Raw genomic sequence first — 18,386 nt, 5'->3', positions numbered from 1 at the left:
TGAGCATTATTCTTGGGATAGTTTCTGATGCTGCTATGCATGGCATCCATTGTGGAATAGCGTTCTACATGGTTCTACATGGTTCCACATGGTCAAGAGCCTTCTGGGTACTGGGGAGCTTTCATGGATAGTATCCAAACACAGTATCCCTCGGGGTTTGGGACAGACATTGTAAACCTTAGCATTTTCACTTGTTTTTCTTTAGGGTTAAATCTCAGGCACTTGAGGATAGCTGGGTATGTGTCATGCTGGGGCCTTGGAGTCACTTGTGGCTGACGGTAAAAATGTCCTGCCACAGTGAGGTAAAGGTCAGTGGAGGACAGTGAGAGCCTGCGGGGAAGCCGTCAGGCTGATCTTAGAAAAAAACACTATAGCCCTTGTTTCTTCAGGGCGTCTGCTCCTATTGATGTTTCAGGGTTCTAGATAGGAAGAGAATTAAGAGCCACCCAGGGATAGAGCACAGTATGTAGGGGCACAGCTGGTAGGGTAGCCATGGCTACACAGTGTGTGGACCCTATGAGAAGAGGGGCTCCCAGAAATGCCACCCGTGGTACACTGTCTCCCTGATGGCATCACCACCTAGATGTGCAAGTTTGCACGTGACTCCACAGGCCACTGTGGCATTTGATAGTCCTGTGACAGGACAGACAGTCACCCAGCTCTGCCTCTCCTGCACAGCATTGTCCTGTGGACTGGCCCACCCTGCCTGTGCTCCTGAATCTTGGCTGAAGTTACTGCCTGACCTAGGGACTCAAAGCAAGGCCTCAGTGGCCTGGCAGGAAATGACTTTCCTTGTCACTCCTTCAGGTACCTGCTTACCGCCTTTAACTGGTGATGTGTGGAATGCCCAAGGTGCTGGTATGAGGACAGGAGAGTGCCAGCCATGACCACACTGAACAGGGCAGAAACTGCAGGCAGGAGAGACCATGTCCAGAGACTCTGTAGGCCAATCAAAGTTTTGTCTACTCTCAGATGAGTTGCCAAAGCCCATCGTTTGACAGTACTTTTGTAACCCGCCATGCCTACATGGCTGGGATGCCTGTGGTGTTGCCCTGATGGCAGAGATAGTTGAAGATTCATTGAGTGCCTGCTGATGTCAGTGTGTGGGGGTGGGGGCAGGGGAGCCATCATGGTGTGTCTGTTGTTGTCACTATGTATGTGTGGGGGTCGTCGGGGAGCCATCATGGCACACCTGCTGATGTCCCTATGTGTGTATGGGGGGCAGGGGAGCCATCATGGGGTGCCTGCTGATGTCACTATGTGTGTGTGTGGGTCGTCTGGGAGCCATGACGGTGACTGGATGGAGAACAATGTACTCCTGCTGCCTCCACGGATCCTTTAGCAGTAGACAATACAAATGACCACGTCTAGAGTGAAGAGCTGCTGGTCCTGTAGCTTGTAACTCTGCCCCCAAACAGGCATCACTTTTCACGTAGATGTATACGTATATCTCCATACATACTATGAATCTTTTCTTTAAGAACTGTACTTGTGTGTGTGTACACACAACTCTGCACAGTTTTCTTTCCACCTTTGCATGGGGCCCAGGGATTGAGCTCGGATCAGAAAGTCAGTCTGTGTGCCAACCCTTCTCCCCTTGGAACCCGTCCATCAGCTCCCCTTATACATTATTCTGGAAGCATCTCCCCCACCCGGTCTCACCCTTCAGGTGGAGAGTCAGATGTCCACAGGTTGTCTCCTTGACTCTATTGTTTATTTTTCCCCACTCCCTCTTTATTTGTGAATTCATATTCGTGTTAGGGCTAGGAACAACCCAGGCTTGTCTTTAGCTGGAGGAAGCTATTGCCTCTTTCTCCCCCTGGAATGCCTTGGCTTCTCTTCATAGGCTGTGAGTGAAACAAGACCTGAGGAGGCAAAGGCAGGAAAATTGTCTGAAGTTTGAGGCCAGCTTGGCCTACATAGACCCTCTCTTCAGCCCCTCCCTTCAAAAAGACCTAAGGTTGGTGTGGCTTAAGACTAGGCAGTTCACCTGTATTAGGTGTGATTATGTAATGTGACTGCCTCACTGGGACCTAGGCCCCATCTGAGATGTCTGTACCCTCAGCAGGACGGGCTCCTTGGACCCCACAGCTACAGCGTTGCTGTCATGTCAGGGATCAGCAGACCCCATCTCTGAAGGGCCAGGTATCAAACGCCCCTTCCCGGGGGCCATCTGGCTGCTGTCTCTATTACCAGCATGTTTCCCGCGCAGCCCAATCTGCGTTCCAGGGAAAGTTGCCTATGAAGACAAGCAGCGGCTGGAGTTGCCTTGGGCGGCACTCGCTAGCCTTGACCTGTCTGATTAACGGAGGCCTGCCTGAATCTGCCGCTCTGCTTTTCTTCTGTTAGGAAACAGTCCTGGTCAGGTGTGTGCTTCCTGGCCGCCCTCCTGCCGAGAAGACCTACACCTTTGAAAGGTGAGAACATCTCAAGGGGACGTGCAGAGCTGGGTTCAGTGTCCAGATACACCAGCTCCGTAGGGCTTAGGAAGATGTGGGCTTCATCTACCAGTTCCTGTGTCTGTGTTCACAAATGAGCCGTATGGTAATGCTCCAGGTAAAAATCTCTTCCTAGTCGTCCAGTTTTGGTAACAAGTATTTTGTCAGGGTAACAGTGAGTAGCCATGGGGCTCAATGACATGGCATCCTCAGGGCCTCTTCCTCCCCCATAGCTGGAGATACCCAGGTTCTCCCAGCCTGCCCCTCAGGACCAAGCAGCAAGTGAGTGAGAGAATGGAGGCCCCAATCAAGAAGCTTCTAGAGCAGCCGTTCTCAACCTTCCTAACATTGCGACCCTTTAATTCAGCTCCTCATGTTGTGGTGACCCCCCACCCCAACCATAATATTATTTTATTTCTACTCCATAACTGTAATTTTGCTACTGTTATGGACTGTAATGACTGTTTTTTGATGACCTTAGGCAACCCCTGTGAAAAGGCCATTTGAAACCCCGGGGGTCACGACTCACAGGTCGAGAACCTCTGTCTAGAGGGAACAGGACCAACAGAGCTTCCACAGAGTTGCTATGGACCTTCCGGTCCTCCCAGTCACAAGGCCAGGGCACAGGATAGAAGAGTCCATGCCACCAAGGATTGTCTGTTTCCAAGGGTCTGCCCTCCTTCCACACCCCTGCTCTCCCTACATGCTAATGTAATGTGAGCAGCTTGCCGTTGCTCTCCTTTAACCCCTGCCAGCTTGAGAAGCAGCAGACTCTGTAGATAGACGGCAAGCTCTATAGACGGCAAGGTCTCATCTGACTCTTGTCTGACAGCGTTCCATATGGGAAGCTGTAGGGTGTTCTCTCCCCAGGGCTTTGTATTTGCCTAGGTGCTCTGCCTCTTTAACATGGTGCTCTCTTTACTCCCAGAGTGTACGGCCCAGCAGAACCTCAGGCAGCGGTGTTTGGAGATGTGCGCCCCCTCCTCATATCCCTTTTGGACGGGTGAGTTAAGATATTCCGAAGGCCAGGGCCACAGTGCATTTAAACATAAGGCCCCTCATTCTGGCCATAGGATGGCTGGAACTTCAGGGGCTGGGAGAATGGCAGGAGAGCTGATGGTGCCCAGCATGGCTCAGTGTCTGTCAGTGGAGACTCTGTCTGGAGCAGAGCAGAGTGAGGACTAGCATCAGGCCAGCTCCTGGGCTCCAAGCCGTGCTGCAGCCGCCATGCTCCCTGTCAGCCTGGAGGAACAGCTTTCTTCACAAAGTGAGACTTTAGAGTCGTCCAGATTCGTCTTATCTTGTCTTTACTAATTAAACCTGACATCTCACACAGCTGTGCGCGCACACACACACACACACACACTCACTACATTCTGATAAATCTTGCTCCATACTGCCCCTTACCTTCCTCTTACCTCTGTTAGCACCTACTTCCCTAAGTCTCTGTCTCATGTTAATGTTGTTTTGTGTGTGATCTGCTGAGTTTAACGGGGTCCATCTGTATAGCAGTAGGTTTGGAACTAGCCAATGGAGCTGGTGGACTTAGCATTGGGCCCACAGCCAAAGACAAGGACTCAGCCTGCCCCTGAATCCACCAGTAACCAATAGTTCAGCAGAGAGGGTAGCCGAGTGAGCCTCCCCTCATGTCTGCTGCTGGCTAAAAGGCACAGTCTCGTGTAGACTTTGTAGACCTGCTGTAGGCGACTGTAGTTGCCGTGAATATGTGATTGTAATGGACGCCATGCTCAGAAGGTAACAGCTCACAGCCCCACCCCCATCTTCAAACTCTTCCATTCTTTTTGTCTTCTCTCCCAGGATGTCCCCTGAGCCTTAGAGGGGTGGTATACATGTTCTGTTTAAGGCCACAACTGGCTTTTCAATGGAAACTTTAAAAACCGTGAGGCTTTGGAACAGTGAGAGACCACAGATGTCAGCCCAGGCTACTTGCTGTGCCCTTCAAAACCGTCTGTCCTAGTTGAAGGAGAAAGAAAAACACTCCACAACAAAAGCAGGCTAAAGGAATTTATGAACAGCAAGCCAACCCTACAGAGACTCCTGGAAGGAGTGCCTAGTGCCAGACCGAAGGATAAGCACACCCACAACTGGAAAACAAATGGTGCTTGCATGGTTGTTAGGCAGAGCAGGCCTAAGAAAACAAACACCACACAATGAAAGGGCAATAATTAATACACATCTTTTAATAATGGCCCTGAATGTTAATAACTTCAATTCCTCATCCAATAAAAGCAAGCTAGCTTGTTGAAAAGAGGAGCTGTTTCTATTGTTGATGCTGCCTCACCTTCAGGGACAGATAGCACCCTGCGGTAAAAGATGGAAAAGAGTATTCCAAGCAAACAGAACCAGGAAGCAAGCAAGTGTTGCTATCCTTTTTTTCCCTTTGGTTCTTCAAGGAAGAATTTCTCTGTGTAGCCCTGGCTGTCCTGAAACTCCCTCTGTAGACCAGGCTGGCCTCGAACTCAGAGATCTGCCTGCCTCTGCCTCCCGAGTGCTGGGATTAAAAGCATGCACCATCACAATCTGGTTAAATCTTGTTATTCTAATATCTGACAAATTAGAAGCCAAAACTCATCGGAAGAAATAAAGGTCACTATGTGATGTTCACTAAGAGAACATTGCATAGTAAACACATGCACCAAGCTTGGATGCACCCAACTTCATGCAAACACTCAGATTAACCCCAACACAGAAACAACTTCAATAACTCACTCTTATCAGTGGACAGGTCATCCAGACCAGAAACAAAGAAGAAAATGTTAGGATATATGACATCACAGATGAAGTGGACCTAAGAGGCATCTGCAGAACATCCCACCCAGGTTCTTTTTAAATTCTTAACCACTTTAGAAGTGATTGAGAGCAACAGTGTCTGACTGGGAGCTGTTTTCTTTAAGAACTATGCTTCTAGTCTTGGAAAGCACAGCTGCTGGTTACAGGCAGGCATCAGAGCTGTGGGGCAGAGGCTTCACTGCAACTCTCTGAGCCAAGACCCGTAACCTGAGGGCGTTCTGAGAAACTCTTTTGGTAGAGAAGTCTCTCTCAAACTTCCTGAAGAAGACTTTACTAGCAAAGTAGAAGCTGCCACCCCCACAGAGTTGCTTTTAGCTGGGGTGATGTATGGCCACAGACCTGGCAATCTGCAGAGGAAGGTCCACTTTGGGATACCCACATCTTCTCCACTGTCCTTGTCCATGGGCCAATCCTCCTTCATCTGGGAAGCATTTCCTGCTTCAGATCTGTTTTTACATCTGTCCAAAATAGGCCCTTCACCAGAAATGACAGGGAGGTTCTGGTCCGTGTTCATCCTTTGAGTGGAGTGGGCATTGCGGCTAAACCACCCACCAGACTTGCTCTTCCATCTTAAACCCAGCCCATGGCGTCTTTTCAAGTGCCGGGCTTCCTTCAGCTCCACATGTCCAGTGACTCAGCCCCACCAGGAGCCTGGCCGCTGGTCGCAAGCAAGCAAAAGGCACCACACTTGGGACAGTGCCTAGGAAGGTTTCAGGAAGGTGGTGGACGTGTGGAATGTGGTCCACACTGAGTCTTTGCAGCTCTAGATGGAAAGCACCTGGTGGCTGAGAGACCTGCCCTGCCCTGTTCTCCTTGGGGTCCCTGATCCCCGAAGAATGGAGTGGAAAGCCTTGGAGGCTTCTGCTTTCTCTCCGGTGGCTGCAGATGTGACACAAATGTCCATCTTTTAGAACGCTTTCATGAAACTGCTTATCAGAGAGTGACACTTATTTGTTTAACTTGCTAGGCTAAACAGATACATCTGAATTGAGATAATTGAGCCAGAATTTCTAAGGTGAGGAGTACATGGGTTGTTGAACATTGCCAGGTGATTCCAAGAGACTGTTGGTAATGTCTGCAGTATGCATTGGGCAGTAGGGTCAGGCTGCTTCCTTACAGCCAAGACAACCCGAAAACTTATATGTAATTTTAAACCCACATGGTGGAAGGAGAGAACCAGCTCCTGCAAGGTGCCTCCTGCCCTCCACACGTGTGCTGTGACACACAGACCATGGGGCAACCCCATCCCTGCCCTCCACACGTGTGCTGTGACACACAGACCATGGGGCAACCCCACCCCTGACCTCCACACGTGTGCTGTGACACACAGACCATGGAGTGACCCCTGACCTCCACATGTATGCTGTGACACACAGACCATGGAGTGACCCCTGACCTCCACACGTGTGCTGTGACACACAGACCATGGAGCAGCCCCACCCCTGACAGTACACAAAGTAAATAAATAAAATGAACTAAAGGAGGGAATATTTAAGAAGTGGCTGTTCTGAGCAGAACTAAAGGTTCAGTGTTGGATTCGTTATGCACGCCTTCCGAGGAAATCGTCTGAGCTTTACCCCAGTTAGGTCTAACAAGCCTGATGTAGGGCCATGAATTTATATATAGCCACCCTGCAACCACATTGGGAGTTAACGGGGTAGAAGCTGACAGTAAGCCACCGGCTGGCAGAGGGGCTAAGCCCTGGGAAAGAGACGAGGGCCTGCTGAGGGGTGTGTAAGCTGATTAGCTCAATGGGAGGTTCTCCATGGAGCACTGACATGTGTGCCCAGGTAGAAACCCCAGACTCCATTTACAGTCTGTGTACTAAATTGGTTTTGATTTCAGGTATAATGTATGCATTATGGCATATGGACAGACTGGAAGTGGGAAAAGCTATACCATGTTGGGGCCCCACTCTGAAGATGACTCTGCACTGCTATCAGGTGCTCGTAACGACTTGGGGATCATCCCCAGAGCAGCTGAGGAACTCTTCAGGTATACTGTGTGGTGAGACCTCAGGGGAGGCTGGTGGGCACTGAGTCCTGAGAGAGCAAGCCGGGGCTGGAAGGTGGACATAGCCAGTGGGGACATAGCCAGTGGCTTGTCGGGGGCTGTTGGACCATCTTGTCGGGGGCCGTTGGACCATCCCTAGCAGCAGATTCTCACTTGTGGGTGTTCTTGACACAGTTCTCACCACGGGTTTACATGGGAGGTCTGTTGTTAGGGTAGAAGTTCCTGAGCAAGCTCTGAGTAAGACAGTTAGCAGGAGAGGGGGGTAGATAAGGTTGTGTTTGGGGAGAGAGGATCTAGGGAGCCTATGCTTCAGCTATGGTAGACGTTCCTGTGTATCGGCCCATCAGAGGCTCCCCTGTTCCATTAGCACATCCCTAGAGGGTGACGGCTGCTACTGCCTATCATTTTACCAGTCAAAGTCGTCCTAGAAGGAAAACCCCAAAGATGGTATTCAGTAGTCTTAGTGGACAGCCTGGATTGTGAGCCTTGTGACCTGCCTCTGTGGCTGTCATCAGAGCGCTTTGGGAGGCTACTTTCCTGCTCTCATAGGCCTGAGGCTGGACCTTGCGCGTCTCAAGTGGAGCTCCTGGCTCCTGGGGACCACACCCTGCAGGCAGCAACCCCATAGAGCAGGGAGGCCAGTTCCTTTGGGCTCCTACCCCTGCCAGCGGCTTTGTTTCTGGGAGCCTCTTGTTGTGTTGCCCTTCTCCTAAACGCCAGAGCCAGACAATGACGTAAGAACTCCCACCTCTGCCTGTGGAAACCAGCGTTCATTAAATATTTGTACACTTGAGCAGATATGTTTATCAGTTTGCATGTACTAACTACTTCTGGAAAGAATGTTGCAAAATCCTTGCTAAGTTTCCACTGTTCTTGGCTGTTTCCAGGAGACTTGCCAGCCTGGGTCACTGTGCTGCAGGGGCAGACCCTCTGCAAATCTCAGACGTGTAGCTTTGAGGGTGAGAGTGGCCCCTTAGTACCTGCACCCACACCCACAGGGGATCATGTCTTTAACTTGCTGGAAAATACCAGAATTTGAGGGCACCCTTTTCAGGGGGTTGTCCCAGCCAGACCCTTCCCTCCATGTGGAAAGAGTGCGCTTGGGTTGCTTTGTGCGTGCCATCTGCTGGAGACATCTTGCGTTGTCCTGCCTCTTCCCAGCGGGGCAAGCTAGAGATAACACAGGCGCAGTCTGAGTGACAAGGGGTCTGTCTCAAGCTGACTGAGAGGACTGACCTTAGTGACTGAGGGTTGAGGGACTCAGGATCTGTAGATGTTCAGGAGGCTCCCTGTCTACACATCCAGCGTGAGTTTCCCTGATAGGTGAGCTCTGCCCCTGCAGGCTTGCCTCTTACCTGGCAACAGTGTTCTGAAACAAGATCTTTGTGGATGGAGAAACCTTTCTTCAAAACACCCTCACTTTATCACTCCCGTGAGCCACGTGCTTGCTTAAAGGTTAGTCTGTCTGTTCCTCGGCCTTACCTTGCATTTTAGGGTGCATTCACGTTGAGTCTAAAGCAGGCATTTGCATGCAACGGGTCACATCTCTACTCAGACTATAGTCGGTGATCAGGACAGCAAAGAAGCCCGGAAGGATCCCAAGGCTTCGGACCGAGGAGCCCTGCTGGCTGTTAGGAAACTCGGGGACTACGCAGAAATCAGATCACAGTGGGTTCCATTCCTGAGCAATGTTTGAGGTCCCTCGTTCCTGGAGGGTGTGTTTTATGTACTTTCTCAACCCTGTGACAGATTGACAGGGACAACTTAAGGGAAGGACTGATTTGGGGTCATGGTCCAGAGGGTGGGGAAAAGCTTGGTGACTGGGACAACAGAGACTGCTAATGTGACTTCACATGACACCCATCAGGAAGCAGGAAGCTTAGGCCAGAGCAGGGCTGTGGTATAATTCTCAAGGCCCACCCTGTTAGCCCTCCATCTGCCAACCAGGCAATACCCTCCAGAATGGCTCCGTCAGCCGAGGACCAACCGTTCAAACACATGAGCCTCTGTGGGACATTCTAGCCCAACATGCCATTGCATCTGGCCCTGTTTGAAGTCTCCTCCCTGGAGCACAGTGACAGGGTCACTGTGACTGGGTCAGAATGAACCTGACAGAGTTGGAAGTTTTTCTTCTAGTTGGGAGATGGACTGGGACCCATTCATAAGGATAATCATAGTTGAAATATGGAGAGTGTTCTGCTCTTCATTTCCTCACCACTCGAGACTAGACTTTGAGAGCAGTCGGTTCAGGGCATGTGTGGGTTACTTTCACACACACAAGGTAGGAAGCTGTCTGTTCTACCCACGTATGGAACTGGAACATCGGGCCTGGTGTCAGAGAATGTTTCTCTGGTGTGTGTGTGTGTGTGTGTGTGTGTGTGTGTGTGTGCAGGGGGAGGAGTATCTGTCTATCCTGTACCCTTCTCCCTCCCTTCTAACCCTGGAAGGTGGCACTGATGCTTCTGGATTAGTCTCCCTTGTCATTTTTATCAACACAACACGCCACATTTTCCTACATGTCAAGCGATGATCAGAAACACAGAAATACATAGATGTGTGTGGTAGGAACACATAGGTGTGTGGTAGGAACACATAGGTGCGTGTGGTAGGAACACATAGATGCGTGTGGTAGGAACACATAGGTGTGTGGTAGGAACACATAGGTGCGTGTGGTAGGAACACATAGATGCGTGTGGTAGGAACACATAGGTGCGTGTGGTAGGAACACATAGGTGCGTGTGGTAGGAACACATAGGTGTGTGGTGGGAACACATAGGTGTGTGGTGGGAACACATAGGTGTGTGGTGGGAACACATAGGTGTGTGTGGTAGGAACACATAGATGCATGTGGTAGGAACACATAGGTGTGTGGTAGGAACACATAGGTGCGTGTGGTAGGAACACATAGGTGCGTGTGGTAGGAACACATAGGTGCGTGTGGTAGGAACACATAGGTGTGTGGTAGGAACACATAGATGCGTGTGGTAGGAACACATAGGTGCGTGTGGTAGGAACACATAGGTGCGTGTGGTAGGAACACATAGATGCGTGTGGTAGGAACACATAGGTGTGTGGTAGGAACACATAGATGCGTGTGGTAGGAACACATAGGTGTGTGGTAGGAACACATAGGTGCGTGTGGTAGGAACACATAGGTGTGTGGTGGGAACACATAGGTGTGTGGTGGGAACACATAGGTGTGTGGTGGGAACACATAGGTGTGTGTGGTAGGAACACATAGATGCGTGTGGTAGGAACACATAGGTGTGTGGTAGGAACACATAGGTGTGTGGTAGGAACACATAGGTGTGTGGTAGGAATACATAGGTGTGTGGTAGGAACACATAGATGGAACACATAGGTGCGTGTGGTAGGAACACATAGGTGCGTGTGGTAGGAACACATAGGTGCGTGTGGTAGGAACACATAGGTGCGTGTGGTAGGAACACATAGGTGTGTGGTAGGAACACATAGATGCGTGTGGTAGGAACACATAGGTGCGTGTGGTAGGAACACATAGGTGTGTGGTAGGAACACATAGGTGTGTGGTAGGAACACATAGGTGCGTGTGGTAGGAACACATAGATGCGTGTGGTAGGAACACATAGGTGTGTGGTAGGAACACATAGGTGTGTGGTAGGAACACATAGGTGCGTGTGGTAGGAACACATAGATGCGTGTGGTAGGAACACATAGGTGCGTGTGGTGGGAACACATAGGTGCGTGTGGTGGGAACACATAGGTGCGTGTGGTGGGAACACATAGGTGTGTGGTGGGAACACATAGGTGTGTGGTGGGAACACATAGGTGTGTGGTGGGAACACATAGGTGTGTGTGGTAGGAACACATAGATGCGTGTGGTGGGAACACATAGGTGCGTGTGGTGGGAACACATAGGTGCGTGTGGTGGGAACACATAGGTGTGTGGTGGGAACACATAGGTGTGTGGTGGGAACACATAGGTGTGTGGTAGGAACACACAGGTGCGTGTGGTAGGAACACACAGGTGCGTGTGGTAGGAACACATAGATCTAGCCTTGGCACCCTCATAGACTTCATCACAGTGCCCACACTGTGGGAGACAGGACACACAGCTCACCATCCCAATGCTTTGCACTGAGTGCTAAGTCTTCCGACTGTAGTTTTCCGCAGTTTGTAGACTTTAGCCAACAGCTTGTGCGGTGTTTGGAGAAGTCTTTTGAATTAGATCCTAGTTATTATTTTCTAATTTGTGTTTTTTGGCACTCAGAGACACAGTCTGAGGAAGGAATGGGATAAAGGTGAGGCCATGTTCTGTATACGCCATGCCGTCTCCCAGCCTGTGTAGGGCAGGGGCATGACAGCCCTGTTCTCAGTCTAGCTGTTTGACCTGAAGCATCCCTCTGGACGGCCCTCTCATCCCTGTTCTCAGAACAGTTTCCTGAGCAGATGCAGTTGTCAAGGCCAGTTGGTGTCAGGGTATCCAGGGCTCCCCTAAAGACCAGTAACAGTGCATTTGATCCCATCCCAGCCTGGAGTGGCAGCTGGGAGAACATGGGGAGGGAGAAGAAAGGCAAGTGTTGGTAGCCGCTTTTGCCATGTTGGGCTTTGCTGTTTTATCTGTAAGTCATGAAGTTGCCTTCTGTGAGCCTGAGGTGGTTCCTAGGCAGCCTCTAGAAGGCAGCTGTTAGAAGTCCAAGTGGGTGAAATGTATATAAAGCAGGAACTTTGGTCCAGTCATCTCCTCACCAAATAGGCCTTTAAATAAACCAACCTTGAGAAGGACAGCTGCTCAGAAGCTATGGCCTGCAGCTGCTGGGGCACCTGTGAGTGACAAAGGCAGGTGTAAGCCCCTCACAGCTCTTCATGTGGTAGATGCCCAATACCAAAGGCCGCTGTTGCTATGGTAGCTGGTGACAGACAGCTCCTACGAGGTAGCTTTGTTCTCAAGATAGCTTTTACCCACAGGACTCCAGGTCTTCTCTCCCAGGTGACCCCATGTAGAAGGAACTGCGGGTCGCTTCCCGCCGCTTGGCTCCTGACCACCGGCTAGCTTTACCCAAAATAATTACACAGAAACTGTATTCTTTTAAACACTGCTTGGCTTGTTATCTGTAGCCTCTTACTGGCTAATTCTCACATCTTGCTTTAACCCATATTTATTAATCTGTGTAGCACCACAAGAAGGATCTTAACCTGCATCCATCTTGGAGAGGAGAGCTATAGCGTCTGCCTCACTGCCTTCTTCCTCCCAGTATTCTGTTCTGTCTACTCCGCCTACCTAATTTTCTGTCCTATCAAAGGGCAAGGCAGTTTCTTTATTAACCAATGAAAGTAACACATAGACAGATGACCATCCTCCATCAACCCCATTTTTCATAGGTCACATGCCTTGTGCTTCCTGGGTCTGCAACCATCTGCCCTCAAGAACCATTCTTATAACACTTTCTGTGAGGGACCACTGAGTTTCCTTGATTCCTTAGTTCTTGTGTTTCTCCTAGGCTCATGTCAGAAAACCCTTCAAGAAGCCCAAAGGTTGATGTTTCCATAGTAGAAATTTATAACAACAACATTTTTGACCTTCTGGCCAAAGATGGTTCTACAGTGATGTCTGGGGCTAAGTGCCAGGCGGTGACAACCCAGGAGGGACGTTCAGAGGTACCTAAGCTGACCTGCAGGTGAGTTGCACCCCCACAAGATAGGTCCTTAACCTTACAGCTGTGCACCCCCAGCCCTGCGTGGAATGGAGCCAGTGCTGCTGACCTAGGAAGTCGTTCACAGAGTGTGCCGCGGGGGTGCCGCACAGGTTCAAAGCTCGGCAGTTTGATTCTCACGCAAGTGTTTCACCACTGAGCTAATATCGTCAGCCTTCCTCACTTTTTAGATAAAGGGTGTCACTAAGTTGCTCAAGCTGACCTTGAACTTACTCTGGAGACCAGGCTAGCCTTGAACTCATGGTATAGACCAGGCTAGCCTTGAACTCACTGTATAGACCAGGCTAGCCTTGAACTCATGGTATAGACCAGGCTAGCCTTGAACTCACTGTATAGACCAGGCTAGCCTTGAACTTGGGATCCTTCTACTGTATTTGCAGAGCATTTGTGATTACAGGTCTATTTCTCCAGGTATGCCAGTCTGTGTTGAACTTAACATACTTAGTTGGCATGGGAGCTGTCTGTCGGCTGAATGAGTTTAGGCTAACCTGCACACAGAGCAGCTTTCCCTCCCCACATCAGAATGGGGGTGTCCTCTGCCAGGTCTGTCACAAGTGCCGTGGAGTTTGTGGGGCTCATCCACAGAGGCGTGAAACTCAGAGTGCAGCACCCCACCCTGGTACACCGGAACTCTTCCCGATCTCACTTGGTTGTCACAGCAACGCTGACCACAGCTTCCTCCTTGGGCAGCACTGGTAAGCTGACACTTGTGCCAGGTCAATTCAAGTCACTCCAAGAAAACCACCGTGGTGTCTCTCTTGGTATCGCTCAGGACCAAGTGAGCATGGCACTGAGGGTCGGTTGTCTAAAGTTCAAGGTTGTCTGCATATAACACACCCCCACACACATGTGAAGACAAAGCCCACATTGTAAAAAGCCAGTGACTGCTAAGGCAGCGGCTTAGGGGTCGGCCACCTGAGTCATGCAGAGTTTGAGCGAATGAGACTCACCCCAGCAGTCAAATACAGCAAGCCCATGGCCTCGCATGCCATGCCAGACAGCTGTTGCTCTGAGCATCCTACATACACTGCAGGACTGCAGCCCTGGGCATGGTTCTCACTCACATGGAAGGCCAGTGTAGACAGACATTCTCCGTCTTGGATTCTGCCAGGGAAGAGCCTGGCAAGGGCAGCATAATCTATTAGATCTAAGTAACAGCCCAGCTACAACTAGCCACAGCCGATTGCTGGACCTGACCGCTGCAGGGCTTGGGCAGCCCCTGCCTCATGATGCTTAGAGAGCCCCAGTTGTCGCCAAGGCATTCCCAGACACGCCGTGCCATAGACTGTCCTTTGGGTAGTAAAACTACCTCTGGTTTCTGCTTTCTTTTATGACAAAAGGAGGTTTGTTTTCTGTTTTGCACAACAAGGACAGATTGATTAAGCCTAAAAAAAAAGTGTTTCTAAGAGACTTGTTTGGGGACAGCATACAGCAAGATGGATGGACACCTCAAGATGAGGAGCCCTTTGCAGAGTTTGCAAGAGTGTATTGAGCAAGGACAGCGGCTCAGTCTGAGGTCTTAGTTCACACCACTGCCAGCATTGTTCCAATACTATTGTTCCAACAGCATCGTTCAATGTTGGGAGCACAGAGGCCCTGGCTCAAGCATCCTTAGTGTAATGTGCTCTGTTTCCCCTGCCCCAGAGGGGCAAGGGCTGTTACCCTACTTCTTAACTCTGTGTTCACAAGTGAACGAGAAGTCGGGTCTGAAGGGCAGACTTGCAGCTCTCACACTGAGCAGACCCTTGTGAATTTTCTGTTTGTTGTTCTCCTTGCCCCAGCCCCACAGTCCAGCCAGGCTTCCCTCCAGAAGAAAGCAGGGGCAGGGAACTGGTGGACTGCCCATCCCCGGGCTTCATCTCCGCGTACCGTTCCAGTGGACTCTGCAGACCCATCTGAGCAGGTGCTGGCCAAGCTGCAGCTTGTGGACTTGGCCGGCAGTGAGTGTGCAGGTGAGCAGGGACCAGAACTGCCCTGGGGTGAGTGTCAGCATCAGCAACAGTAGACTGTGAGCTGGCACAGAAGGCCTTGTTACCTCCACGCTGCGGTCTGTGCCTACAGGAACTGCTATCAGCAGTTACCCAAATGGGGAACTCATCTTAGTGACTGACAGAAACTGGGCAGTTGCATGGTACCTCCCAAGAACCATCCCTGCTTGCCTTGCTCCTGTCCTGAGTCCCTACTCACAGGTTGCTGGTTTCCCTACTGTCCAGCAGTGTCTGGGGTGACTGGTTTGGCACTGAAGGAGACCTCCTTCATCAACCGAAGTCTGGCCGCCCTTGCAGATGTCCTTGGAGCTCTGTCAGAGCACTGTGACCACATCCCTTATCGGAACAGCAAGCTCACGCACCTGCTCCAAGATTCCATCGGTTCGTTTTCCTGAGAGGCCCCAAAGCAGAGGGGACAGAGAGCTAAGCCTTAGGGAGTAATCCTAGCCTTGCTTGTCCCTTTGCCCAAGACACACAATCTTTGGCAAAGTTACGGCTCTGCCAGGCCCCTGCCATGTTCTGTCCTCACTGTGTCTTCAGACTTTTAGTCACCGTGGCTGACGCTATGTGGTAGCTATACTGCAGGGTGGCCTGAACAGCAGGCTTTCCTCTTGTCTTTTCACCCAGACTACCGAGTTCTTCAGGGGGACTGTCACCATCAATCTCTTCATTGTGGCAGGCACAGTCTGTGGCTGGGTCACTAAGCTATGGAGAGAGGACCCCACTGAGGGATGAGTGGCCTTCAGTGGCTTCCAGCCCAGGGCCTTGATGACTTTTATCTCTTGTTTGCTAGGATATGATCCCTGCTCAGAGTGTAGGCAGACTTTCTCCATGCCCGTGGTTCCTGCTCAGAGTGTGGGCAGACTTTCTCCATGCCCATGGTTCCTACTCAGAGTGTGGGCAGACTTTCTCCATGCCCATGGTTCCTGCTCAGAGTGTGGGCAGACTTTCTCCATGCCCGTGATCCCTGCTCGGAATGTGGGCAGACTTTCTCCGTGCCCGGGGTCCTTGCTCAGAGTGTAGGCAGACTTTCTCCATGCCCGTGGTCCCTGCTCGGAGTGTGGGCAGACTTTCTCCATGCCCGTGGTCCATTCTCAGAGAGTGGGCAGACTTTCTCCATGTCCATGATCCATGCTCAGAGTGTGGGCAGACTTTCTCCATGCCCGTGGTCCCTGCTCAGAGTGTGGGCAGACTTTCTCCATGCCCATGGTCCCTGCTCGGAGTTTGGGCAGACTTTCTCCATGCCCGTGGTCCATGCTCAGAGTGTGGGCAGACTTTCTCCATGCCCGTGGTCCCTGCTCGGAGTGTAGGCAGACTTTCTCCATTCAAATAGCCATCTAGCACTTAGAAATGTCATTTTCATACTTTACACCTGACATCTTAAATTCTTTTTAAGGTGGTGATGCAAAGTTACTGATGATTCTGTGTGTATCCCCTGGACAGAAGCACATGGCAGAGACTCTACGGGGCCTAAAATTTGGGGCTCGAGCACGGCAGGTTGAGCGAAGAGCACCCAGAAGGAGACCTCGCAACTCCCAGATGCAGAGGTCAGGGATGGGCCTGGCAGGGTCAGCTGCTCTTCCTTGAGATGTGTTTCATGTCAGTGCTTTAGGATGTGTGTACTTCAGAAATAAACAGTGTTCTCTTGGTCTCAAGGAGGCTGTTTGCTCCCCGGGCCTGGGGTGAACCTTGCCCCAGATCCCCGGACCCTAGAGTGACAGGGGAATAGAGTGGCTGGGGGGGGAGACTTGTCCTGGATCAGGAGTGTGGCTGGGCCCACACCTGGAAAAGGAACTGTACTGTCTGCCACAGTGAGGGAGGCTGTAAGGAGGCTGGATCTGTCACCTTGGGATGCATAGCGAGGTCCAGGATCTACACATTAAGGTTCCCGAGCCGTACATGAACTCTGCCTGCTTCCTTCTCTGTGTCCCAGCCAATCTAAAGCCTCGTTCTCATTCTCCCAGCTCTGGGATGGACATGGAAACCCAGAGGGTCAACACAGGCTATGTGAGCCTTGCAAGAATTAGCCTAGTGCCAGGGTCACATTCACCAAAGACATGTGTGCTCATAGTTCTAATCCTCCTTAGCACGCTGAGGTCCCAGGTTGGGCATAAGTGACAAGAGGCCCTTATTCAAGGGACACCATGGCAAACCCTCAGGCTCTTCCCTGTAGAGTTGGAGTAGCCGTTAGGGCTCTTGGAGCTTAGACAGACAGAGGACAGTGCGTTCCACTTGCCTTAGGGTTCAGCTGAGTCCAGTTCCAACGTGGATGCAGGGTGGCACAGGTTGGCTTCATTGTCACGTGCCTGGAAGAGGACTAGTGGAGATGAGGCCACCAGAACACCCAGGAAATCCCTGGAGGGTGCCCCATCAGGGCATATCGGAGGGGCTTGCCTGAGATGGGTTCCCCCAGGCAAGGGTTCCAGCAGAAGAGCATATTCCATCTCAGAGCCTGCAGGGGAATTGTCAAAGGTGAGCAGGCCTGGGGGTTCTGCTTAGGAGCCCAAGCACCCTCAGGGAGGGAGCCAGGATATGGCTGCCACCACGTGGCTGACACCTGCGTCCACTGATGCTGGCTTGGTAAATAATTGGGATGCAGGGGAGGGGTAAGAGGAGAGTAAGGCTGCAGACAGGTAGCTCCTTGCTCCTCCATTGTCTCTAGGCCAAGATGGGCCCTGACCATGGCTAAGAGGAAGTCCCCAGGACTAGGATCTGTGGAAAGATCAATGTGTTGATTTAGGACAGCATGTCATGCCTTTTTCAGCACTGAAGGTCAGACAGTGAGACCACAGGTTGGGTAAGACAAAAATTGGTCTCTGCAGACCTAGGGGCAAGTGTGACGGTATCCTTCAATTCTGCTTCAGTGCCCTGAACAGCTGTGTCCACCCCACATTACCAAGGAGGCAAGAGGCATTTATGCTGTGTTCTGAGTACAGAGTGGTACATATCCCTGTGACCCAAGACTAGGTGACAGGAACCTAAAGGACCAGCAACTGGCCCTGCAAACTCTAAGCCCCAGTGTGGCCAGAAAGGGCATAAACCCAACATATCAAGCCTGTCAGGGACTCAGCATGCACTGGGCGAAGGTGCCATCAACAGGCCCTAGACACTCTGTAACCTTGACTTCTGGTTTCTGTCCCAAGGCCTGAACCATTGGCCTGCCCTACCCCATGTCCCAGCTTGTGACCGAGCAAGGGGACCAGCGGGGTTCAGCTTTGCCCAGCTTAGCCAGCGATTCTTGGCGTAGATGCCAAGAGCAGCTCGGGGCATGATGGAGGAAGGTCACTGGCTAATAAAGAAACTGCCTTGGCCCATTTGATTGGCCAGCCTTTAGGTGGGTGGAGTAAACAGAATAGAATGCTGGGAGGAAGAGGAAGTGAGCTAAGACGCCATGCTTCTGCTCTCCAGGGCAGACATGATGAAGCTCCGACCCAGGATGGATG

The 18,386-nt window shown here is 51.2% G+C and overlaps 1 protein-coding gene across 1 annotated transcript in view; it reads left to right on the top strand.

Moving 5' to 3' along the window:
* Kif25 (kinesin family member 25) overlaps nt 1–16,558 on the top strand; it is a 37,414-nt gene extending 20,856 nt beyond the window's left edge. The window contains exons 7-14 of the mRNA XM_057753603.1: nt 2,350–2,417; nt 3,367–3,441; nt 7,095–7,244; nt 12,743–12,919; nt 13,499–13,650; nt 14,737–14,907; nt 15,169–15,324; nt 16,340–16,558. Coding sequence (XP_057609586.1) covers nt 2,350–2,417; nt 3,367–3,441; nt 7,095–7,244; nt 12,743–12,919; nt 13,499–13,650; nt 14,737–14,907; nt 15,169–15,324; nt 16,340–16,530 — 1,140 coding nt within the window. The 3' untranslated portion in view covers nt 16,531–16,558. The remainder of the gene's footprint in view (nt 1–2,349; nt 2,418–3,366; nt 3,442–7,094; nt 7,245–12,742; nt 12,920–13,498; nt 13,651–14,736; nt 14,908–15,168; nt 15,325–16,339) is intronic.
* The last annotated feature ends 1,828 nt before the right edge of the window (nt 16,559–18,386 follow it).

This window comes from Chionomys nivalis, chromosome 2, assembly GCF_950005125.1.
Source record: "Chionomys nivalis chromosome 2, mChiNiv1.1, whole genome shotgun sequence".
Taxonomy (NCBI): domain Eukaryota; kingdom Metazoa; phylum Chordata; class Mammalia; order Rodentia; family Cricetidae; genus Chionomys; species Chionomys nivalis.
The sequence above is the reverse complement of the archived record's forward strand: the minus strand, read 5'-3'. Positions and strand labels throughout refer to the sequence as shown.